The 25055-nt window shown below is 51.3% G+C and overlaps 1 protein-coding gene across 3 annotated transcripts in view; it reads left to right on the top strand.

Annotated features, from left to right (window-relative positions):
- The window catches only part of TSC22D3 (TSC22 domain family member 3), a 61733-nt gene that overhangs the window by 36069 nt on the left and 609 nt on the right, over positions 1–25055 (top strand). Inside the window, exons 1-3 of one of the 3 annotated variants that reach the window (XM_049644743.1) lie at positions 21862–22209; positions 22916–22967; positions 24088–25055. The exon at positions 24088–25055 is cut by the window's right edge and continues 609 nt beyond it. In XM_049644743.1, the coding sequence (XP_049500700.1) occupies positions 22088–22209; positions 22916–22967; positions 24088–24318 (405 nt within the window). In that variant the 5' untranslated portion in view covers positions 21862–22087 and the 3' untranslated portion in view covers positions 24319–25055. Of the gene's footprint in view, positions 1–21861; positions 22210–22248; positions 22571–22915; positions 22968–24087 lie in introns of those variants that run through there. The other 2 variants (XM_049644744.1, XM_049644742.1) reach the window with 2 other exon arrangements.

Below are 25055 nucleotides of genomic sequence, written 5' to 3'. Positions count from 1 at the left end.
TTGCATCCGGCCCCTACAATGCCGCTCAGCACTTGTAGAACCATGTGTCATAGCAACAAGCCTGGGAGTGGGGGGTCCCATGGGACCCAGTCCTGGCTCTAGGGTTGCCAAGTTTAGGGACTGCACTTAGGGTCCCCCATGAAAACAAAATGACAGGCTTAGGGACCCAACTCTGCAGATCTCAGACCAGCAGAGTGGCCTGCCCTCCCCTCCCCACCAGGCCTGGCCCCATGGGCAGCAGACCGCCAGATTCCCTATGCCCCATATGGCTGAACCACTGAGTGGTGTTGAGCAGAGACATCTCACCCAGTGAATGTTAGTCGTGTGTGGAGCACATGCCTCCAGAGGGTACAGACAAGAGCAGCACAAAGGGCAAGAGATGAGAGGGAGAGGTAGCAGGGTCTGGTGGCAAAAGTGCCAGGCCAGAATCCAGGAAACCTGGGCTCTGCTCCCAGCCCCTGCCACCAACTCCTTTGGCATCCTTGAGCAAGATCGCCCAGGGGGCAGGGTTGGGGGAACATGCCCAGGGCCAAGGCCTTGCCTAGGAGAAGATGATCTGTGAAATCCAGTTCATGCATTTGGGCATTGGGGGTAGGATGTTTAATCAGGAAAATTTTCCACTGAAGAGCTACCTAGTTGCCTTTCAGTGCCTTGGATATATCCTGACCAGCAAAGGAACCAAACTTAGTGCCCAGAGGACATATCAGAAAAGAGGGAACCACTTCTTCCCGAATGTCTTGCCCTTTGCCTTGCCAATGGGCAAGGAACCCTGCCATGGAGAGAGAGGGCAGAGGGCACAGTTGTGCCTTAGCCATGGAAGGCCTTGTGATTGTCCTTATGTCTGCCTCTTGCAGTCACCCAGGACAACTCCTCTGGGGTGTGATGTTTGTCCCTGGTCCTATGAGTGTGTATGGAAAAGGCATCTCCTGCTTCATGCCCCATTCCTCGATGCCCCCAGTGTCCAGAGACCCACACCCTGGCACACACTTACTCTTGGAAAATAGCATAAAATACAGTTGATAGAAGCTATCAGTGTCTGACACAGAGTAGGTGGTCAATGAATATTTGTTGAATGAATCCAGGCTAGAATAAATTGACAACACTTTCATATAAAGAACTGCATTTAATAGTAGAAATTTCAGGCTCTGTGGTGCGACCGGTTTAGGGACAGGAGGAAGAAGCCTGTTTGTGACCATGCAAATAACAGCATAGGAGCAGCCATCCTCTGTGTGCATGGAGAGAAGGTAGGACACACCCACTGGAGGTGGGGGAAGGATGTCTGGGAAAAGGGCCAACATCCACTCCAGTCTGAGGGCCTCAGACACTTCCCAGTGCAGGAAGGCCCCATGGTGTTTTCTAATTGGCTTTCTAGTTGTTCTCTTCCTTAGCAAAGGCCCAGTGAGGTAAAGCTAGGGTAGGGCTCAGCCTCCAGGATCTCTACTGGAGCTCTGAGCAGCTTCTGGTTATTTGCAACCAGGAGCCAGTTGCCAGGGAGGGATTTGATTAGCATTTGCCTGAGAGATGCAGGAGGGCCATGGCAGGGGTCTTCACGAGCCATTCATACCTCAACATGCCCCCTCTCTGCCTTAGATTCAGGGGCTCTGGGACCTGGGGGCTGGCCTTTGCAGATTCCTGGCTTCACTTGCCAGATTCCTGTGTTGTCTATGCCTTCACAGTAGGGTGGGTGAGAAAGAGCAGCTCAGGAGGAAAAAACAAACAGAGGAAAGGTCTCCGGGTCTGTTGACATTATAAGTGCTATTGATTTTACAAGATTTTTCCATTGGAAGGACAGTGAACTGACCTCGTTTTGCAGCCAGCTCAGGCTTTGACGCCACTGTCTAGGCCATGAACTGAGAATACGAGAGGCTATGGCTTTATCTCAACACATACTTGATAGTCACCACTCTCGACAAGGCCAGGCTGGGGCCTCCTGGGGTGGGATGTGGGAGGATGTGAGTGGTTACCAGCCTCTCTATTCCTTCTACCTTTCCCCAGGGGCGTTTATGACCCTGGGTGCAAGCGCTCTCAGATCTTGCTGGACCTGGATGGCAGGTGAGGGGGGATTTTCAAGTAAGAAGGACTCTATACATAAAGCTCAGATGGGAAGAGGGTGGTTGAAAGAGCACGGAACTTGGGGTTCACTCCCCCAACGGGAGTTGGGGACCCGGCCTTGAGTCCCAGCTGGGCCACTAATTAGCTGGCTGATTTTAAGCCAATGACTTCCCATCTCCTGGTCTCAGTTTTCTCTTCTGTTAAGTGATAGGTAGAATCAAATGATCCCTGAGGTCCCTTCTGGCTCTGAAATCCAGCAGGTTTGTGAAAAAGGCAGAAGTTAGGAAGGAGGAGAAGATAAAAAAGGGAGGAAGGGGCAAGAAGGAAACATTTCAGTAGAGTACAGAACGGGGGGGAATGGGAGAGCAACAGAGGTGCCCTGCATCGCAATGTAGTAGAAGTGGCCCCGAATGGAGACTAGGAGGCCCATATCCTGTTCCCAGTTCTTTCACTAATGAGCTGTATGACCTTAGGCAGGTCATTTCCCCTGCTTTTTACCTCCTTCAGGTAGGAGGAATTAGTTGGCTCCCTGCCCCTAGGGACTACTTTTTTGTTGGGAAACCTAGGTATATACACATGGAAAGCAATCAGGGAATAGAATCCGTGCCAAGTGGGGTGACATGGACAAGAGGTGCATTTGGAGAAGGGGAGGGAAATGGTGGCTGATGGACTAAGGCCTTGCTGCCTTGCAGCAGCCCCCAAATCAGACAGACCTGGATGAAGCCCCTGCCTAGCAGTATCACCCTGGGCAAGTCATTTACTCTATCCAAATTTCTCTTTCCTCACTCATAAAAGGAGGGAATTGAACTAATTGATCCTCAAGGCTCCTTCCATGTCTCTGAATATGTGGGAAAACAAAACACAACCCAAAGAGGCCAGAAGATGCCAAGTAGGCCAAAGGGGAGAATTGCGCGTTCAAGGAGGAAGCCAGCTGGTGTGCGTCAGACATGTTTGCCAGAAGAAAAGAAGAATGGTGTTCCCAGAGCAATAGTGGACAGGGGAAAAGGAGAGGAAGAAGGGGAGGAAAGGGCAAATCAAGGTCATCTCAAAGTAGTGACTGGAAGGCATATTGATGCATGTTCAGGGAGAGAAGGCTTGGTTGATAAGGAGCTACCTCCTGGCCCAGAGGTCTTGAGTGGATCCCAGACTAGATGCTGAGGGTGGTGGTGAGTGTTATAGCAGACTAACCAAAGGGTAAGCCCGGAGTGGGGAGTGGGAGCACTTTCAAATTGGCAGGCCTTCTTCCATGGAGGAGAGGGTGGTCAGTGGCCCATCACTAGGAATTTGATACTCTTAGATTTTATACATTACTGATCCCTGCCTGGGACCAGAGAGAATGTCTGGGAAGGTGTGGAAACTGAGGTCCTAAAAGAGGATTCAACCTGCCTGGGGTCACGTGATAATTTCATGGCAGAGCCAAGAACAAAAGTTGGTCTCTTTCCTGATTCATGTGTCTCTTGTGTGACCCCTGTTCCATCCACTGGATGCTCTTAAACGAATCCTTGATTGCAATTGTTGGCTTCTTAGGGGAAAAAAGCAGGATGAAGAAAAGTCAATTCCAGGTAACTGAGGCTCTCAGGGAATTGGGAGCCAAAACCATGCTGGAGGGTACCTGGTGGGCCCTTTGGCCACAGGGCCCATGCTTGGGACAGGAGCAGTGAGGGCTGGGTTAGGGGTGAAGAATATGGGTTCCAGAGTCAACAAGGTCCTCAAATCTCAGCTCTAGGCTTGTGACATTGGACTGGTCACAACCTCCCTGAGCTTCTATTTCCTCATGTGTCATGTGTAAAAAAAAAATTACATAGGGTTGTTGTGAGGAATAAATGAAATAATGCATGAAAAGCGCTGGACACAATGGTACATAATAAACTCTCAATAAGTAGTAGCTATTATTATTATCATTACTCTTTCCATTACTGGTTTAACAAATATGAGAGTCTGTGATCTTTCTTACCAATGTCCAGCCTCCATCGAAGACCTAGACTCTGTCCTATTGATTTCCTTCTTCCCTCACTTACCTCAGAGTCCTACCACTGCTCCCTCCGACTGCTTAAACTTTGGGCCCCTGAGACTGCCTTCACCATCTCTGTTATGGGACAAGCTTTCTCAGTGGCCTCCAGAGTCTCACCTCTCCCCCAGACCTGCCTGCCAACATGGGGGCCCAGCAGCAGGCAGAGGGAGGGAGGCAGGTGGGCGGGGGCCAACAAAATGAGGCCATGCATTGCTGCCCCGTCACGGGTCCCTGGCAAGGCCTGCCAAGGTCACCTTTTGCTTCTAATTTCCTCCTTTGGGGAGGAGAGGGTTGAAATGAAGCCCTGAGGGAGCATTCAGAGGCAAGCGATGGCTTTGCCTCCCCCCCCGCCCCCCCCCGCAATCTGGGAGAAACTTTCTCTCCAGTATTTGCCAGGCCAAGGGACTGCCATGGCCCCTAATGTAGGAGCACAGCTACAATATCTGTGTGGAACTGTGGTAGGCATCACTCTCCAGCCTCTGGGAAAAGGCTCAGGGGCCTCTGATTCTGGGGAGGAAACCCAAGTTTCCTCAGGTAGAAAGACTCTTGGGTGCGGTCCTTCAGAGGGAGCTGATTGCTTATGCTGGGAAATTCAGAGGGTGCCCCAAACTGCTCCCAGCCTTTCGTCCCTGGGGCAAAGGTGGGGTCACCAGAGAAACTGTGGCACTAGGCCAGGGAGGCCCGAGATCACATGCAGGTCCTGCAGATGAAAGAGCCCAGCCCATTCTCAGGGTTGAGAGGTGAAGGGGAAGATGGGTGGGAAGAGCAGGCTGGTACAGGGCCTGGTGAATCTAGAGGTGGAGCAGGCAATTACCTATCTGGCAGGATTTCAGGGGCCCCAAAGCAGACTCCACTCCCAAATCTACCGCCCCCCCCCACACACACACACACATCTGTAACCAAACAATGGTATGTTTCTTGAGCACATGCTGGGTGTTCTGCACTGTGTTCAGCCTCGATAGCAAATTGTCAGGTTCAATCATTACCACCCCCCGACCCCCCCGCCGACCAAATCCTTCCTCTTAAAAGATTTGGTGGGGGTGGGCTGAGTTCAGGGCTGAAAGAGCATTGGGCACACCCATGGCCATGGTCATGGCCAGAGAGGGAGAGAGAATGGCTGGAGGCCCTTGGATAGTAAAGGAAAGCTTGTGGGTGACAAGATGGGTGGTGAAGGGGACAGGGGCAGAGCAAGAGATGTTCTTAAAGCAAAGCAGAGGTGCGTAGGAGACCAAATCTGGCTAAGGGCCAAACCCTGGAGGAGAGACAGAATGAGAAAGAGGAAAGGTTCTGGGGCACGCTGACATTTTTCATAAAAGGAGGGCACTGCCATGCAACCTGAATAGGTCCTTCAAGCACAGCAGAAGGGAGACATAATAATTCCTGGTATTTGTCCGGGACCTTGCCATTTAGAAAGCTCTTTCTCTTTCTCTGGCTCTTGCTTTCGCACTCTCTCAGACACACACACACACACACACACACACACACACTCACACTCACACTCACACTCTCACACACACTGGCTCTTGCTTTCAAGCTCTCAGACACACACACACACACACACACACACACACACACACTCACAAACTCACACACACTCCTTTACTTTTAACAGCTCCATCAGGGTGGGTGGGGCATGGGGTAATTACTCCCATTTGACAGATGAAGAAACTGAGACTCAGAGGGATTAACTGATCTGCTCAAAGTCACACAGACAAGTTTAATGGCAGTGCAGGAACCAGAACTTTGGTCTCCCAACTCCTGGGGCAGCAAAGGCCAGAATTGGCCTAATGAACACTCAGAGCAGAGTATGGAGGTAACCACCTCCCAAACATTATCTCAAGAATTCTGGGAAGGGCCCCTGCCCCATAAATAATCTTTCACTCCACTCACTAATACCTGAAATTTCACTCTTAAAAGGTTCATCATTTTGGACTGAAACTGTGGCCCGTGTTAAAATGGGAAGGGTGCTGGAGAAAAGAGTGGGGCCATGGGAGAAAATCTCAGTGCCTCAGAATAATGCCTGAGAGCGTTTCTAGGAGAGGGCCCTAGCCATGGAGTGGAGGAGGGGAAGCAGGGGGTGTGTTAGGAGGGGGAGGGGAGGCTGTGCTGGCCAACCTCCCCTCTTTTGCGTAAGAAGGGGAGGAGTTGCGTCAGAGCGTGAATGCGGGCAGGGCAGACACTGAGAAGGGGGGCAGGCTTGCACAGAGGTGGGCCTCTGAGAGCTCTGATGGGTGACTGCACTGGAGTCCTTGAAGGGAGGCGGGTGGGGGGCGGAGTAGGATTCCTTGTGGCCTTGGGGGAGGGCAGCAGGCTGGAGGCTGGAATTGTGGAGGGGATGGGGGTGGGAGAGCTATTCAGGGAGCTGGCCTGGAGCCAGGGGCAGCCCCAAGGGGGTGAGTGGAGGCTTGAGAGCTCCGGGCCCCATTCCAGCTCCTGACCTTGAGTCACCACGCAACTCGGCACTTTTCCTACCTCAGCCCAGACACTCATCAGTTTCTCTGTTATCTCGGCTTCCCGTTTTACAGAAAACTGTGTAAAAGTTACTCTCCTGACTCCTCCTGACCGACCCTGCCCTTCCTACAGCCCTTAACTGCCCTCCCATCCAGCATCCTGCAGGCATCCTGGGCCTCACAGAAGCTCTTGCCTGCTACCTAAGGTCCTAGAGGCTGCCCCTGCACCTGATGATCCTGAGCACAAAGGCCTGAGGGCTTCACCCAGCCCTTGGCCTGGGTCCCTCCACTCTAGGCACAGCTGCATCTGACGAGGTCGAGGCTGAGACTATTAGAACGGGCAGCACAGTCAGAAGTTGCCTTGCCATTCATTCATTCAGGTCATTCACTCATTCATTCTAGTATTCCATTTGTTGAGTGCTGCTATGTGCCACACACTGTTCTAGACCCTTGGCATATGGCTTCATGGAGCTCCCCATCTAAATAGGGGAATCATTCATCAAATAAGCACCCAAGTAAATATAAATTTGCATCCCTGATTCTCTTGTTTTATGTTTGGGGAAAACTGGGGTCCAGAATGGTTACAGGACTTTTCCAAGGTTGTTCTGGTAGCCAGGGGCAAAACCAGGCCAGAACCCAGGTCTCCTGATTACTATTCCAGTGCTCTTTCCACCATGTTCTGGAAAGAATACAGCACAAGTATAAGGACACAGTATTTATCCCTCTCTGTCTATCCAGACTTACCTATAGTCAGAGTAGCATGTGGCCTACTTGGCCAGTTTTGAAGATCACTGAAAAACAACCTACCCACTCCCACTGTCGTTCTCTCCCCCAACCTTGTTTCCTCCCCAATCCCATGCCCCACCCATGCCTGAAATACCACTGACCAAAATCTGTGGGTTAAAGCCCCTGTGATCTGGTGGAGCAAAACAAGTTAAGTCATTACCTGCCATTGACACAAATACATTTCTCTAATTTGTCCTTTAGGATTGGCCCTCAAACCAGGTACGTTTGATTTGGAGGAGGGAGACAGAGTCTCCCCTGAAGTGGGCACTGCTAGGGAGGGCAGGGCACCCAACATAGTAGTAAGGGGCCCCATGGAACTCCCAGCAGCAGGAGGGCACAGGTCGCCTGAGGGAACAGGCAGGAGGAAGGTACCTGTAAAGGAAGCAGGAAGGTTCTGAAGACAGACTCCTACTTCACAGTTTAGCCCTGGGGGCCAGCCCTGCACCAACAGCATGATTGGTGACATTTTGTTTCAAAATACATGTTTACATTTGGTCTTTCCTTATACTAGATTATTATACTGAGTCTTTTGTCCCTTCCCTGGCCTGGTGTGTGAGTAATTTGGACTTATTTGCAGTTACTTGAGGGGCCTTCCCAGAGTCTGGTCAAGCAGTTGCCATTAAACAGTCAGCCAGTCCCTGAGTTGAAATGCAGATCCATCCCATTCTGACATGCTAAGCTCCCCCCCCCCCCCCCCCCCCCCGGGGACTGAGATGGGACTCCTTTAATCAATGGAAAGAACCAGCCCCGACCCCAAGGGCTTCCCCACCCTGACCCTGAGAGGTTCCCAGTTCCCCTGCAGTTGTGATGCAGAGGGTTCAGTGGGAAGGGACATTCGTGCCTCAGATGCCTGGAAATCTCCTTAAAACAAAGCAAAACGCCTAGCCAGAGACAGCCTGGAACTTTAGAATCACACACCAGGGGATCATATTTGGCCTCTGCCACTTACTAGCCCCACTTACTAGCCTGGGGACCCTAGGCAAGTCACTTAACCCTTCTGAGCCTCTGTTTCCCCATCCACCAATTGGGCCTAATGATAATATGATACCCATCCCCCTACTGTCGATCCTCCAACTGCTGATAAGGTTCAAAAGGCTAATGTATATAATTACTCTAGCACAGTGCCTGCTAAGCTAGCAGTACACAGGAGCCACTGATATTATTATTTGGACCAGATGTGGCTTTGAGAGCTCCCAGTGATAGGTCAAGACCTAACAGCTGTCCATCCCCACCTGCTTATTGAATCAAGGTTTTCATATGTCAGGTTTGCTTAAAGCAAGGCCCACCTGCAGGGCATTCCCCGTGCTGGTGATTCATGGGTGGGATGTATTCCACCCACCTATTTTAAGCTGTTCTACATTGTCTTCCCCCTGTCATGGATGTGTTTACACAGGGGAGGACAGTCCCAGTCAAAACAAGATGAAAATACACTGCTGGCTGGGAGCCCCAGGCTAACTGGTTTCAGGTCCTCTCCCAGCTGCCAGCGCCTCACAACAGGGCCACAGGGAGGAGTGGGGGGCTGTCCCCCCACCCTGCCCCCCTCCATTGACCCGGCTCTGCCTGGTGTTAGGCAGTTGGCCATCACCTGGTCAGACCAGAATGGGTTTCAGGGAGGAGGTTCTGCCAGGCTTTTACAAGAGTATGAAGGAGGGGTGCGGAGGGGCAAGGGCTGGCCTGGCTAGCTCTGGTGTGAGTGTTGTGTCTGCTGCCAGGGCCGCCTGGTGCACAGGCAGAGAAGGCGACTGCCAACAGAGAGTGGCAGAAAATGGCCAAAGACAGCTCCCCCAGCAACCTGCCTTTCTGCCTGGCATTTCCCCCACTAGATTTCATTCCTTTGGGTTAATAGGAGGCTCTTGGGAAAAAGAAATTACCCCATGGGAGGGAGAACCCATCAACCCCTTATCAGCCAATGGAGCCTTCCTGGGGGTCAGTTTGTCACCCGTGCCAGCTTATTAATGAGTAAGTCGAACTTGAGGAGGGTGTGTCCAGGGAGGATGCCTTGACAAGCAAGCAAACAAAATCCCCTGGAAAGGGAACATGGAAGTTAAATGTCCCCAATAAGGCTCAGGCATATCCCTGCTCCTCACAGATTCTTCAGAACCGTTTTCCCAAGGAGGGCAGGAGAAAACCATCTCCTTTGTCATAAACTCCACTGCTCTTAGAGTTTGCCCACTCAGGCAGTTTGGTTTCTTGACAGTGAGTCCAGGAATATGGGGGTACATCTGCCTGGCCCCTGAAAGCCCAAGGCCACTAGTCAGCCAGGACCCATTGTGAGGCCCCTTCCCAGGCAGCACCCCACCTGTCTATACTTAGCCAGCCTGAGTCAGTTCTCCCAGAAGCCCCCCACTATTCAGAACCACACCAGGCAGGCCATCATGTTCCTTCCCTGAAAAAAACTGAACATTTCCCCTTCTGAGAAAGACTTTTCATTTTAACAGGGATCCTCAAGACTTCAAACCCAATGGTGACATTAACAGTGAGAATTTCCTTAATCTTGGCGGGTATCAGGGTATTTTTGATCAGGACAGGTTTGTGTGTGTGTGTGTGTGTGTGTGTGTGTGTGTGTCTGCCCCCATTCGCCCCCACCCACCCCACCCACATCTTTCCAGTTAAATGGCTGTCACTGGCTCAGAATGAGGCCTGCTTGCCCCAAATCCCTCTTTGATGTTACTGCCAGCTGAGACTTGGCTGCCCTGCTCTTGGGCTTCATCACCCTCCACTGCTCCCTGTGGGTGCTCTGTTCCCAACTGACCCAGCCCCTCCAGCTAAAGATGGAAACTGACCAGAGTCCTAGCGTTAGTGGAGAACCAGGAGCACACACGGGGGTGAATTATCCCTTTTTACTGAAGAGGTCAGGCCTCGGTTCCAGGTCATTAGTGGCCACTTACTCAATTAAATTGTGTTTGGGTTGGGTTTCCCAAGTATGTTTGATTTTCACTAGTCTTTCATGTTTTTAACTGCAGAATCGCTCTCAGACAGTGATTGTCCCCAAATTAAAGCATTAACAGAAAGCAAATTCATGAATTGGCCTATAGTTCCTCCCTGCGGGAGCCATTAACAAAGTTCTAACACTTATTCAAACCTTTTAGTTAGTTATTAAGTACATATTTACCATATTGAGACTGTGTGCCAGGTACTGTCCAGACTCTGAGGGTACAGTGCCCACTTCCGGTCATGGTCTTATCTGGCTGTGCCTTTAGTCCTGTTTGAAAGACAAGAGGTCCTGCCGACTACTGACTGCTTGTGCCATCGAAGAGACTCTCGAGGCCAAAATGTTATGCAAGTGACAAGTCCTGTGTACAGGGACAGATTGCCAAAGACCTCCAAGCGAATGAGTTAGCCTCTTGTCCCTCATGCTAGCCCCTCCCCATAAGCAGTACCAATAACTTATGAAACCTTGGAAACAAAAATTGAAACTGGGCACAAAGGTAGCAATGCCAGGCTTTGAAATTGCATTGATAGGGCTGCTTACCCAGTGAGCCATTTTGCCAGCAGTGTTTGGGGCCCGGGACCCTTACTTATGGAGTGATCATGTGGCCCTTCTGACTTTCCGAAGAATACAGCTATGTCACTGACAGGATAGCCACCAAGTCAGGAAACCTGGGCAAATATGTATATATATTACTGTCAAGACATTGTCAGTCTGCAAAAATAATACAATGATGTTATCTGTTTCCAGACTTTGAGGTGTCTATAAACCTATCCACCTTGTATGGTGTATATGTTGGGGAGGGAAGCATCGTTCCCATTTCATAAATGAGGAGCTGGCAGTACAGGGGGTTTAGAACCTTCCAAGCAGTCCCCCAGCTGGCTAGTGGCCAAAGTGGAAAAAGAACTCTGGCCTCTTGACATATTCTCTTCCTACTTGACCAAGTTCATGTAGAAAGCTGTGTTTCTGAGGGAGCACCTCCCTTGGCATGTGTATTAGGGCAGTCCCTCTCGATTCTTACCATTATTCTCTAAGGGCTCAGGACCCAGCTCTGTGGGCCAAGCCCATTATTGCAACAGCCTATTGTTGGAGAGAAATCATCCGGTGATGTGACAGATGCCTCCAGATTACCTCCCCACTGTGCTCAGGCCCCAATGCCCCAAGATGCCCAAGGAATAACTGTGAAACTCCTTTCTTCTCCTCTGCTGAGCTAGTAACTGTCTATACTTGGCCATTCCTCAGTTTCCATATTTACTTTAGCTCTCCTGAAAGTCTGTCAACAAACTCCATGGTATTATTAGTTTTAGCAAATAACAGGATGTCAAACCAGGATTCATTACTTTGCTGTTAGAGTTCTATCCTAGGACATAGGAGCCAGTGTTCATCTTATTTTTTAAGGTGTATGAGCTTTGGCAGGGAGCCTTCCTTAGGTAGGCAGGCCCACCGTACTCTACTCAGTCTATAGGCCTTTAAGCCTGCTCTGCCCACAAAGACCTGGGACCCTTCTGTCTTTGCTTGGTGGTACAAAGTTGTCCGGAAGTAGATTTTTTAAAAAATCAATAAATACTTTGAATTTCCCATTTTTGTGGGTTCTGCTGTGGCCTTTAAAACAAGTCTGTGCTTGGTAAGGTGGCTTTGGAACTTAACATACATGTTGTCGAGAAGGGCGGGGGTGAGGATGGTATTTTAAGCTGGCACCAAGAATTTCCAGGCTTTGGATCCAAAATATCTTTTTCTCTTCCAATCCCACCCCCTGCACTGCCTGTCTCAAGGAGCAAGAGAAGAGGATAAAAGGGTCACTCTGTTGCTGACAGGCAACCAGGAAGTTCAAGCCTTGGGGGAAGCATAGCCTTTGTTTATTTAAGCCCCAAACCTAGCAGGCAGTATAAATTAAACATAAAAATAAAATAAAATACCAAAACACAGGCCGGATGCATACCACAGAGAGAGAGCATCTAATTCCCCTTCTGCCCTCCCTTGGAGATGAGCATGGTTGCAGAGATCCTAATAACTCTTTGTAGTCAGCCCCAGCAGGCTCCTGAGGAGGGAATGAGTCACACCCCTCTAGCCTACCTCTGACAGACCCACATTTGACCAGGTGGTGACAGGCACAGGGCTGGCGAAGAGCTGACTTTTGTAGAAGGGAGGCAGGGCTGGTTAATTGACCAAACTGTGCTGTTGGAGAAAACTCAGCTCTTCCCTGTTCTCTCCCTCTCCCCGGGTTCTTCTCCCTTCCCACCCTGTGATGCCCACCCTCTGCGTCCCCAGCCTCTCAGGCAGAGTTCCCACCGACAGCTGTGAAGTGTCTTAGAAGCAATCTGTTCCTCATAACAGGTGAAATTTGTCAGAGACTGGTTTATAAATTAGAGCAGGTTTGGGTTATCCTTCTTTTAGCAGTGCTCATTCATGTTCTGATCAAATTTTCAGGAGTTGACAAGGCAAGGGAAAGCGAGTGAAGGGCAGACAGACCTTAGGCCCAGAATATTCTGAACCCCATCATGGTGTATCACACAAAGTAAGTCTTGGTGACCCTGACCCTCTGGGGACTCTTTGAGTAGACCCTGTCTTGGCTGTCACCTTTAGGCCAGTGATTCCCAAAGGCAGTTCCATGGACTGGGACCAGAAAAGCTGCATCCAAACCATCTGAAAATACCCTTCCCAAGTCACACACTATTCCACCGGATTTTCTAGGGCTGGATGGAGCCCAGGACATTCATATTCTTCACAAGCTCCCCCCCAGGCTGATCCTGATATTAAGAACCTCATAAGCGGGGGTGCCTGGGTGGCTCAGTCAGTTGAGCGTCCAACTTCGGCTCAAGTCATGATCTCATGGTTTAATCTCATGATCTCATGAGTTTGAGCCCCACGTCCGGCTTACTGCTGTCAGTGCAGAGCCCACTTCGGATCCTCTGTCTCCCTCTAATCAAAAATAAATAAACACAAAAAAATAAGAACCTTGGGGCTCCTGGGTGGCTCAGTCAGTTAAGTGTCCGACTTCGGCTCAGGTCATGATCCCACGGCTTGTGAGTTTGAGCCCCGCGTCGGGCTTGCTGTTGTCAGCTAGGAGTCTGGAACCTGCTTCAGATTCTATGTCTCTCTCTTTCTCTGCCCCTCCCCTGCTCGTGCTCTGTCTCTCTGTCTCTCTGTCTCTCTCTCTCTTAAAAATAAATAATCACTAAAAAATTAAAAAAAAAATTAAAAACCTCATAAGGATCCATTTCTTTCCTTCTGCAGCCCACCAAGCAAGGTTTACCTGCTGTGTGTCCAGTTGTCTTCCAGTGCTGATCTGCCCCTGACCACTCTGTTGAAAGTAATATGAAAAATGAGTTCATACTTAAGTATGCATAACCGATCGTGGCAGAATGTGGCACTTTCCCAGGGCTTTTTCATGGAGATAAAAAAAAAAAAAACACCTTTCTTAATTCCTCAAATTATAAAGAAGTCCAGGAATGATCATTAGAACCCAAGAGTATGACTCAGATGGTGATGTCGTTAAGCAGTACAGCAGCTAGGTCAGGCAGACATCTTGTACTGAGAGGATTTTTTCTCAGTGCCCTTTAAATCACATTTCTCAGGTAACCAGTCACATAGCATCTGTGCCAGGACCGGCTGTAGTTAGAACGGTCTTCTTCTAGGAGCCTGTGAGGATCCTTTCTTTGGTGTTCATATGATTGCGTGCAAGCAGTGCTTGCTTTTATTTTTCTTTTAATTTAATGTGTGATCGACATCTTTGAAACCTGTGCACCTGGCAGCACGAGGGCTTCCTGTTCCTGGTGTACAGTGGGAGGCTTCAACTGGTTCCCCCTGTACCCATCTGACTGCCTCTCCATGCTTCTCCCAAGAACCCTATCACCTATGACTCTGCACAGCATGCAGCCGGCCCTGGATGTCAGGGAGAGCCAATGCTGTGTCTTTTTTTTAATGTTTATTTATTTATTTTTGAGAGAGAGTGCAGGGGAAGGCCAGAGAGAGAGTGAGTGAGAGAGAGAGAATCCAAAGCAGGCTCTGCACTGTCAGTGAAGAGCCCGATGCGGGGATTGAACTCAGAAACCATGAAATCATGACCTGAGCCAGAATCAAGAGTCAGACACAACTGACTGAGCCACCCAGGAGCCCCCAAGGCTGTGTCTTTTGATACGCTGGCTTGGTCTAGAGTGTCCTGCCTTGCCATCTTGCCATGTCCTGTTGTCTTACTACTTATTTGGGGTCAGGAGGAAGCTGGCAATAGCCAAGAGAGAGACAGAGACAGAGACAGAAGATATGCATGATGTCCTTCTCCTGCCTATCTCTGTGAATTAGACTTGGTGAAAGGCTGAGAGAAATGTTTGCATGGATGTGTGTGCCTCTGTGCTTCTCTTTCTTCCTGATAAGGTATGTATATTCCTTGTCAGCAATTCTCAAACCGAGCCGGGAGGCCTTCCTTAACCCTCCCAACAAACACTCTTTTGAGCTCCCGGGCACTGTTCCCATGGCCAGGGTGGGGGCTGCCCAGGGAGGAGCTTTGCCTTGTATCTCTCCTTCCTTTCTCTGGTGCGAGTAGCGTGTCCCCTGCCCCCTCCTGCCACTGGCCTCACCGAAGCTAGGCTGCCTCCTTTCCATCCAGGAACCTCTGAGGCTTCTGGGGGTAGCTGGAGAGTGGGGAGGCCCTTTGCAATCTGCAGAGCCCCTCTTCACAAGTCAGAGAATCCCACCACAGAGGATCAAGGAGCTACCTCAAGTGAGCCCTTGGTGAATAGCTCTGCTATGAGGTAAGCACGGGCCTGGGGCATACAACGCAAGAGCCTTGGGAGGCTCATAATGCTTGCCCATCGTGGCCCAGGAGCCCAAGCACCTAAAGAGGCTGGCATTATTACTGGCGTTTTGTTCCCCAGGAAACCTGTACCACTTCAAAGGTCACCCATTCTATAGCAGGGCCCACAATGGAGCCAGGTGCTCCACCTTGGAGGCCCTGGCCTCTTCATTAGCTTCTTGTCGGCCGGCTCCACATCCCCAGCGAGATCCTCCTGGTTCTTGTCTTCCACGCATTACCAGTAGCCCTGAGTCCTTCACACACCACTCAAAGTAACCCTGGCAACCCCATTCCAAGAAAAAATGGCTTGGAATTTTAGCTCTTGGGGCTGCTCCACAGAGCAGAAGGGACAGGGAGAGGCCCTGCCAGGGTCTCCCTGGCTCGGGTTGGCTGGTGGAGGGCTGGTGCAAACGTGAAGGGCGGCCATGTTCTTGCCGCTTTCTCTCCCAGCTCCTGAGCAGGCTGGGAGCAGTGGGCTAGGACTTCCAGAGGGTGGGCTGTGACTGGGGGAGGGGAGGCCTTCCGCCTGCCTGAAGATGGTGCAGGCTTGGGAGGGTGAGCCTCCCAAGGTTAACCTTAACCAAGGTTAAGACCAAGGGGAGCTGGCCAAAGAAGGAAGACCGAGAAGTGGGCAGGTAGAGGTGATCCCCACACTAAACATGGACACCCTTCTTGGAAGGAAGGCAGTGGTAACTCAGAGAGCAAATATCTATGCTTTGTTTACAAACAAGGTTTACAAACCCCTTAGTTTACAAATGTTGAGGGTTAAGGAAGAGAATCTGAGTGAGAGGCACTGGCACTTAGGCTACAAGGTCAGAGCAGCTACGTAGGTCCTAAAGTCCAAGCTCTGCGGCAGCTGTGTTATCCCCGTCTAGATGGGCATGGCCCAACGGTCAGGGTGAGGAGAAAAAAAGCACAGCCAATTCTGAGGAATGAAGTGATGCCTGGGGATGGCAGTGGTTGTGGCCCTCCTGAACCCCAAGCTACCCTTCCAGACACCCTCAAGTCCTGGGCTTTTTCCTGAAGCAGACATTTCACTAAGATATAACCATCAAGTAGGGAGACTCCCGAATTTGCTGCAGGCCCAGGATATTCTGGAAGGAAGCACAATTTTTGACTGGTCAAAAATTTGTTTGGTTGTTTAAATCCCCCCCCAAAGGGCCTTAGGCTTTAAATAGGCATTCAGTCAATTTAGAATTGAATTGAGTTGAACTGACTTGAATTGAATGATAATGGCAACAAGGAGAGGGAAAAGGAGGAGGAGGAGGAGGAGGAGGAGTAGGGGGAGGAGATTCTATTGACTGAGGTTAATTTTGCCGTCTCTTTTTCAGGAACATCTATTTCATGCTAGGAGATGGGTAATGGGGAGGGTGGAAAATGAGAATAGGGCTCAGAAAAATGATGGAGGTCAGTTTTCCCAGCTGCGAGGCATAAAGGGAAAGGAGACAGGCATAAATATTGACACAAGGTTCATAAGATTTAAGATCCACTGAGCTAAACAGCGTTCTTGGCTAACGTTGCCAATACTTCCAGTCTTGCCGAAACACTGGGAGGAACTGCCTCCCCTCAGAGTTAGCCGCCAAAGTTGGGGTGACCAAGATGATTCGACAAGAGCGCTTTTTGAACTTCTCTGAATGAGGGTGAGCGGGGAGGCCCACCCTGTCAGAATGGGGTTTGGTTCTGCCTGTCATCCCTAGTGTCACTCAGAGATTGTTTGTGAGGCTCACATGGGACCCTGTCCCGGAGGGAGCTGAAAGGCACGATTCATTTGCCTCTGTCGTCATTTGGTGTCAGGGCTTGGCCCAAATCAGTGGTTAGAACTGCTTCTCCAAGAGAGTATCCATCTCCACCAGGACTCTCCTTGGGGTCCCTCCTACCATTGCCTTCTGCATCTGTGTTCGCATCTTCCCCCACCATTTTCCTGCCCCCCCCCCCCCCCGAGAGTCAGGGTTCTGGGCCTTGGCCATGCAGGGCAGTTCACATGACCCACAGAGGACAAGGCGCTCTCTCTGTCCCCGTCTTTCCTTCTTGCTTCCCTCCTTCTGGACTTTGGGGATTTTCCATGAAGCCAAAGTAACGATGTAAGTTGCAGTGGCCTTCCTGTCTATGGTCTTCCACACTGGAGGGGGAAGCAGAGGGGAAGAGAGAAGATAAGACAGAAGCAAGGACAAATTAAACGATGGCATTTCAGCCTCCTTATTCCCCCAGCCTCTTCAGAAAAAGGGACAAGTAAGTAATTAGTAGTAGCCAGAGCTTCAGCCCGAAGGGGGCCGGGGTGGAGGAATAAGAGGGGAGGGCTGTTTTGCAGCCGCCCCATTAACTGTGCTAATGCTCCAGTGCTCAATATCCTTTTTGATTTCCTTTTCCAGCTCCTAACCCTGTGTTTGCTTTGTGGCTTGTCCTGCACCTCTCACGTCGTGTCTTTTTCCGCTTCTCCTGACACAGGACCCTGTGTTTTGCTGGCACCATTGCCGAATCTTTGGGTGGAACATTCCCTGTAGAAAATAAGGAAGACTTGCCTATAAATAGTTTCCTTTGGGCTACATGGTACACAATGCTTCAAGTGTGACAAAAAGGGAAGTGAGATGTTCCCCCTCATCACCACCCCCAACCCTACCACACCCACCCCAAGTCAGCTCCCCACCCCTCATCAGTGTGCTGAAATCTGGCCCACGCCTTCTGTGGCCCAGACTACCCAGTCTCTGTCCCGCCGTCCCGTGGGAACCCCAAGTAGGAAGCTCTCTTGTCCTAGAGAGTCTGGCTTTTGAAGTGGAACATATCAGTGGGAATGCTGAGACACTTCTTCCAGCTCAACAAGTCAGCTTCCAGGCCCTCCTAAAATGGAGGGAGTTGGCTCTGTCCTCCTGTATGCCACCCTGCATCTACAAGTCACCCCTGAGAGAGGGAGGGGGCAGCTGTGTCTGTTTAATTGCCGAATCCCGTGGCCACTGGGGCTAGACTGTGAGTCAGCAAAGGACCTGGCTCATCAGCCAGCCCCTGTTGCTGTGCTGGCTCTGGGTCCAGCCCAGCCTGTCGAGTGTAGGTCAGAAGAAAGGGAATTTGGATATATGCACACAGGTCGCTGGGCTAGTGAATCCCTAGCCCACGGTTTCCTACCTGGGGCCCACCTCCGTAGGACATAGGGATGCAGAGAGCCCCTCGGATCAGCACTTTCTCAGAAAAGTTAGATAAGGTCATAGATACTTCATACAGCACAAGCCTCCACTCACTGTGAGGTTTCTTGCAGATATTCTGGGCAGAGGAATTTTCTAGTGTGCCAGGGGTTAAGCAGAAAACCTTCTGGAGTCCTCCTGCTTCTTCTCTTCTCCCCCTCTTACCTGCCTTTGTTTGAAAAAAATCTCTCTACAGGGACCTTTATGTCCATTGTCTTGCCTTAGCCAACTCTGGGATCCTGGGATCCAGCCATTGTTTCATTGTTTGCTAATGGTGGACCCTAAGGCCTCAAGGTGATCACTTCTCACTTGGCTGGCAGTGGGCAAAACTAGAGGTATAGAGGGGATGAGAGATTGGCTGAGCGTGGGCTGAGTGGGCTGAACGTGGGACATCCTTTCAAAGTTGTTTTGTAAAACTAAATCCTTGGTAGGAGCTTGTTTTCTTGTGCCTGGCTTCATTCTCCTAAAAGCTGAGCATAGCAGGAATATGAAACAACAACAACAAAAAGTTAATTAAGGATGCTAGTTAGTGGGACCCTAGGAAGTGGAGGTTTGCCTGTACTGTGATTATTCTCAGACTGGTTACTTTATTTGGGGTATCGTATACCCCGACTACATATTTGTCATTGCAGGAGCCACCAGGCTGGATTAATATTTCCTATTTCCTTAGACAGAGTGAGCTTTCTTTGAGGACTGTGTGGCTGCCTTTTGAAATGATGTGGGTGAGCCCAGCCCACTATAAATTTCACACGGACACTTTGGATATTCTTCTGGTCCCCGATGCTGCTGTCCCCTGCCATGAGCGTCAGAAAAGCCAGCTGTGCTGACGGAGCTCAAAGTCCATTCTCTAACAGTACTGCTGCTGGCATCCTAGAGGCATATGTCCTGCCCCTCATCCTTTCTTCTTCCTTACTGCTTTTTGGGCACCTCCAACCCAGCCCCCCAACTGCATTGATTCACTTATTCAACACACCTACCCCCTACCCCACTCCTAAATGCAGTAGGAACGAACTTGGTCTCTGGGTCAGGAAGACCTAGATTGGAGTCCCAGCTCTGTAATTTACTAGCTGTGCTACCTTGGGCAAGGTAGCCTCTCAGACTGTTGGTTTCTTCATCTGTGAAATGATGGTGACAGTGCCTACACCACAGGTTTTGTGGAGCAGCTGGCACAAATGTCTGGCCCATAGCTGGTGCTCACTTAATGGTAGACATTATGGTCAGTAGGTCTCAAACTCAGTTGTTTTTTTTAAGACAGTCTTCTTTTCTTTTGAATGTTTATTCTTTTTTAGAGACAGAGGGCATGAGCAGGGGAGGGGCAGTGAGAGGGGAGACAGAGGATCAGAAGCCTGCTCCTCGCTGACAGCAGTGAGCCTGATGTGGGGCCCCGAACCCACGAACCGCGACATCATGACCTGAGCCGAAGTCAGACATTCAACAGACTGAGCCACCCAGGCGCCCCAAACTCAGCTTATTTTTAATCAAAGCATAATTAATGTACAATTCAAACGCAACTTTGCTAGCAAACTTCTCTTCCTTTCCCTTCCCGAACCACCTTGGTTTCTTTGCCTCTGACTCCATATAAGGGAGTCCCCATGGAAGGAGCTATTTTTTCTTCTGTCCTATGCCTCGTCTCCCTGGTGGTGTTTTTTCTCTGCCAACCCAGCTTATTTATCTCTCCCTCTTTCTTTTCATCATTTCACTTGGAATTTTGGGGGTGGGTAGCAATAGTTAGCTTAGGAAAGATTTGCAAGCCAATGAAACCTCCTCGACTCTTTCCTGGGGCCAAGAAAGCTCCCTGTGGCACAGAGGGCAGATTACTCTATCAGGGAATTCCAGTATCAATTAAGCTTCTGATTTAAGAAAAGTATTTTTTTTCCTCAGCTAGTGTTCTCGATGACCTACAAATATAGTCTGTGCTTTGTTCTGCCAACTACACACAGTTGAGTGCAAAATTGGGAGAATTTATGCCCTAAAGGTAACATAATATCCAGAGACTGGGATTATCTCCCACCTAAACTAGGGTGAAGACATACACTACCCTGGGCCTGTGCACAGTAGGTTCTCTCAGTTCTATTGTCAGCTCTTTGCAAGTAGAACGGCCCCTTGTGCGTGTGTTACCACTTGTGGGATCCAGTGGGAGCCCCATTTCGTAGTGGCAAAAATGTTGGCTGTTCGGTGGCACAACAGCACTTGCCGCCTGGAGAAAATCAAGGCCTTAAGACTGGGCTTAACTGGGGCCTTGGCCAGGGTGTCAGTGCCAGGCACCTGGTTAGGAGAAATAGCCTCAGGCAAATAGTAATTACCTTCTTCGCTGATAAGAGGCCCCAGTACTTTTCCAGGAGCATGATTGCATTAGGGTATTTCTTTGGACCACTGCCTGAATCACAAACTGATTCATGGGTACTGGTCCCAACTTCATCCAAACTATTGTGTATGTGGTGGAACCTGATGTTCTCCTCACGGCCCTGAGTCCATGTCAATAATCCTTGCCGTTGGGTCATCACCTGTCCCTTGTTCTGTCTAGATTGCTCCTTCTGGCTGCAATTCCGCCTCTGTCCACCAGGTGGCCTCGCTTAGGAAACAGCAGGAGAAAAGGACCTCTACCCACTGCAGACTTTTATTTAGTTTAAGCTTGAGACTGAAAAGAATGAAAACAAATTTTCATGGAAACATATGTAACTCTTGGTAGGCAACAACCACCTCATTTTCCTTGTAACTTGGAATCTGTTCCTGAAGTGAAGTAGCCTTTCTTACCTGTGGCTGGGCGAATCACAGGGCAGGTATTTTCCTAGGATAATTTATATATAGCCTTGGTTTGTAGTTTGCTGTTTATAGGAAAGTAAGGAAATATTGTTTTTAAAAATAGGGATATGAAATCCTGGATAATGTGGAAGGTATTTTCTCTGCAGAGTAGGGTATGGAGATCAAAGGAAAAGGGCCCTGTCTTGTGGTCACTCCAGCACTCGTTCCCCTACCATCTCCTCCCCCACCTCCTCTGTCACCCACATGGCCCCCAGCCTCCCCATGGTACATGTTCCCCCGGCTCACTGGAGTTCTTGGACACTCTCCTCTCCTTACATGCACACTGAGGCGCAGATTAGTTCAGCTGCATCCTGAGCATGTCACAGATCTGTGCATGTGTCAGTACACAGAGGCTACATCCAAAGGAGGAGGAGGTGAGTGTACAGGGGCTGGGACTGGGTGCAGGCCAGCGGGCTGGGTGAGGGGACATACAGATGACAAAGTGTGTGTGCAGAAGAGCGGCTGAGAAGGCAGGCGGCAGGAAGAAGGTGAGGCTCCTGACGGTGAGGGTGGGTACCCAGGGAGCATGGTGTGTGATGGCATTGCAAAGCCATGGGGGTGTGCCGGCTGACACCTTAAGAAGAGCTTTGAAAACCAGCGCCACCCTTTACTGAATGCTTTCTGCTCTTGTTAGGGCATTTGGACTTCTTTCTTCAAGAATCAGCTCCAGTTTGATTTTTACCAATCTCCAGAGCCCTCTCTGCAGATGCCAGTTGGCACAAGAAAGTGCTGAACTGTTTACAGTCCTAGCTTAAGGTTCAGGGAGGGGATGTGGTTTAACTGGACCACAAAGCCCGGTACAGGACTCATTTGCATGGCCCCTGACGCCATGTGACGCAGCCAGCTCCTCCTATAAAAAGAAGCAGGAGCCGAAATATCTCCGAGTCTGGGTTGGACTGGAGGCTGTGGAGTTTGTGACACACTAGGTGACACCCCTCGAGTCACTTCCCTTCAACTCTGAAGCGCCTGCCTGGCTTTGGGTCCCATCGGCAGCCTTCGCCCCCCTCCTAGCCCCTGGGCCCGACTCGCAGAGCCCAGCCCCGTGCAGCGCTCCAGCAGCCGCCAGCAGCCCAGCCCGCCCAAGCAGCCCGAGCTATGAACGCCGAAATGTATCAGACCCCCATGGAGGTGGCGGTCTATCAGCTGCACAATTTCAACATCTCCTTCTTCTCTTCCTTGCTTGGAGGGGATGTGGTTTCCGTTAAGCTGGATAACAGGTAACCACTGGCCGCAGCTCCCGAGCCGAGGCGCCGGCGGGGGCTGGGTCACCAAGCTAGCCGTGCACCGCCGGTCCCCGTTCCCCGCGGTGCAGCATCCTGGGAAGGGGCGGGGGTAGGGGACGCAGGGAGGGGGGTCACCGCCGCGCTGGGATCCGCCGTCGGAGCGTCCCTGCGGCCGATGCGCCGTGATAACGAACTGCTGCAGCCCGAGGTGGAGACAGCGGGAGGCAGAGGGGCGGCGGGGCCGGGCCGGGCAGGGCCAGGCCGGGCAGAGGGCTGGCCACGCGCCGTGCATCGCTGGGGAGCAGGCCGGAAGCTTCCGAGCCGAGAACGAATTCCTAGCTAGCTTCGGAGCGCGGTAGGTTCACCCGGGACCTTCTGGGCCGGCGCTGGAATGGGCTGGCGGCGGGGGTACTCCCCGGGCCGCGCGCCCCCATTGTTTGCCTGTCGCCCGGGCCGGCTGAGCAGACCACGCTAGCCGGTGCGCCCCGGGACCCGCGCGTTGCTCCACGCGGCGGGGAGCCGGCCCGGGTGGGGAGGTGCAGCTTCCTGCAGGGCCTGGGAACAAAGTGCCCGGGACTCTGGGCCAGGGAGGCGGGAGAGAGGAAGAGCTGGGGCAGATGGAGGACTTTGGCTGCAGCTGCCAGGTACTCAGAGTGGAACCAAGTGGGTAACGCGGTCGCTTTGCTTTTTGTTTTGGCAGTGCCTCTGGAGCCAGCGTGGTGGCCATAGACAACAAGATCGAGCAGGCCATGGTGAGTGGCATCACTGCGTCATTCCTGTCCCCAGACCTAGCTGCCGCTTATGTAACTCGGGCAGGACTGAGGGGGTGGGTGCAAAAGCCATTAGGCAAGAGCCTGAGGAAGCCAACGGCCTGCTTCCTATGCTCTTGGAGCCCCTAAGTAGCATCCCAACAGAGCAGCACCTTTTAGGGCATTTGCAGTCTGCCTTTGCTGGACCCCCTCCTTTCCTCCTCCCTCTCTTTGCAGCAGCCTGTAGCTCCCTCCTGGGGAGGTTGCAGGGCAGGGAGCTCAGACTCTTGAATTTGTCTGCATCCCCGCATTTGGCAGGGGCGGGAGCTCATTGGATGCAACTGCACTGCAGTGCCTCCGCAGAGCCTGGGCTAGGGTCAGGAGTTGGGAGGAACCAAGAAGCAGAGCACCCCTCCCCATCTCCCTCTCCTTACTAGGTAGAGGTCATACTCCAGGGAGCAGTCAAAATGACTGCAGGGGGCTGGGGCCTCCAGCAGTCAGCAACCACTTCACTGTGCCCCCAGTGCCCAGTGACACAGTTCCCTACCCCCAGTGCAATCATCAGGTTCAGAGAGGATGCAGCAATCCCGGCACCTTCCCCCAGGGCCACCAGTGTCCTGTCTGGTTGCACCACAGATGCAACCGGTGTGCTGGGTCATTTGAAGAGGAGGAGTCTCCAAAAGAGCCAATTTTGTTCTGGGGAAGATGTGTACAGCAGACAAACTTTATGGGGGTGCTTAGCAGGTCCTCCCTGAGAGGTGGTCAGCCAGCAACAGGACCTTATGTAGAAACGGGTATAGAGCCGACCACCAGCAACCAACAGAAGTGGCTCCTAAGTGGCCAGCTCTGAAAGTCAGTAGAAACTTGCAGAAGGCATCCTGTGTAGTTCAAAGCTGGGCTCCCAGCTCAGGCATTGTCCAGCCGGGCAGCTCTCTTGAGTGGGTCTAAGTGCTTTGGAGAAAGGGAGGAATAGGGCTGCAAGGCCAGGATGCTGATAGGGGAGGTTGGGGGGAAGGCCAGTGGCACGAGGGACAGCACAGGTGCCCCGACGGCAGGGTGAAGGTGCTGCAGAGGGGCCGTGATGGCTCCTGGATGGCTTTGCTGTGATTCCCCTCTGTGGCAGGATCTGGTGAAGAATCATCTGATGTATGCAGTCAGAGAGGAGGTGGAGATCCTGAAGGAGCAGATCCGGGAGCTGGTGGAGAAGAACTCCCAGCTGGAGCGTGAGAACACCCTCCTGAAGACCCTGGCAAGCCCAGAGCAGCTGGAGAAGTTCCAGTCCCGCCTGAGCCCCGAAGAGCCAGTTCCAGAAACCCCACACGCACCTGAGGCCCCCGGTGGTTCTGCGGTGTAAGTGGCTCTGTCCTCAGGGTGGGCAGAGCCACTAAACTTGTTCTACCTAGTTCTTTCCAGTTTGTTTTTGGTTCCCCAAGCGTCATCTCACGTGGAGAACTTTACACCTAGCATAGCTGGTGCCAAGAGATGTCCTAAGGACATGGCCACTTGGGTCCACTCCAGTGACAGACCCCTGACAAAGAGCAGGTCTCTGGAGGCTGAGTTGCGTGGGGCCACATCACCCCCAGCCAGTGAGCCTCTAATGCCACCGTGTCCTGGGGGCTCCCAGGGTCTGAGCAACTTGGCCGCAACTGGCAAAGGAGAAAGGTAGTGTGAGATGTGATGCCAGTTTACTCCAGAAAGCATAAGGGGTCTGTTTTTCATTTCCATGGCCATCTTCAGCAGCTTCACCTGACAACGACTGTTCCTATGAAGAAGCCACTCATGTTTTGAGCAGAGGCAACCTCTCTCTTCTCCCCTGTCTCACCAAGGCAGGGCCACAGATAGGAGAGATTGAGCCAAGTCAGTCTTCTGTTGGTTCATATGGTCTAATGCATGGCTTTGCGCACAGCCCAGTGTGGGATTACGGCTTTGGGATGACCGCTTACAAAGTTCTGTTTGGTTAGTATTGGCATAGTTTTTCTATATAGCCATACATGCGTATATATACCCATAGGGCTAGATCTATATCTTAGTGTAGCAATGTATACACACACACACACACACACACACACACCTATGCACACACACACACAC

The sequence above is a fragment of the Panthera uncia genome, chromosome X, assembly GCF_023721935.1.
Source record: "Panthera uncia isolate 11264 chromosome X, Puncia_PCG_1.0, whole genome shotgun sequence".
NCBI classification, from domain to species: Eukaryota; Metazoa; Chordata; class Mammalia; order Carnivora; family Felidae; genus Panthera; species Panthera uncia.
Note: the sequence above shows the minus strand (reverse complement) of the source record. Positions and strands in the feature narration are given on the sequence as shown.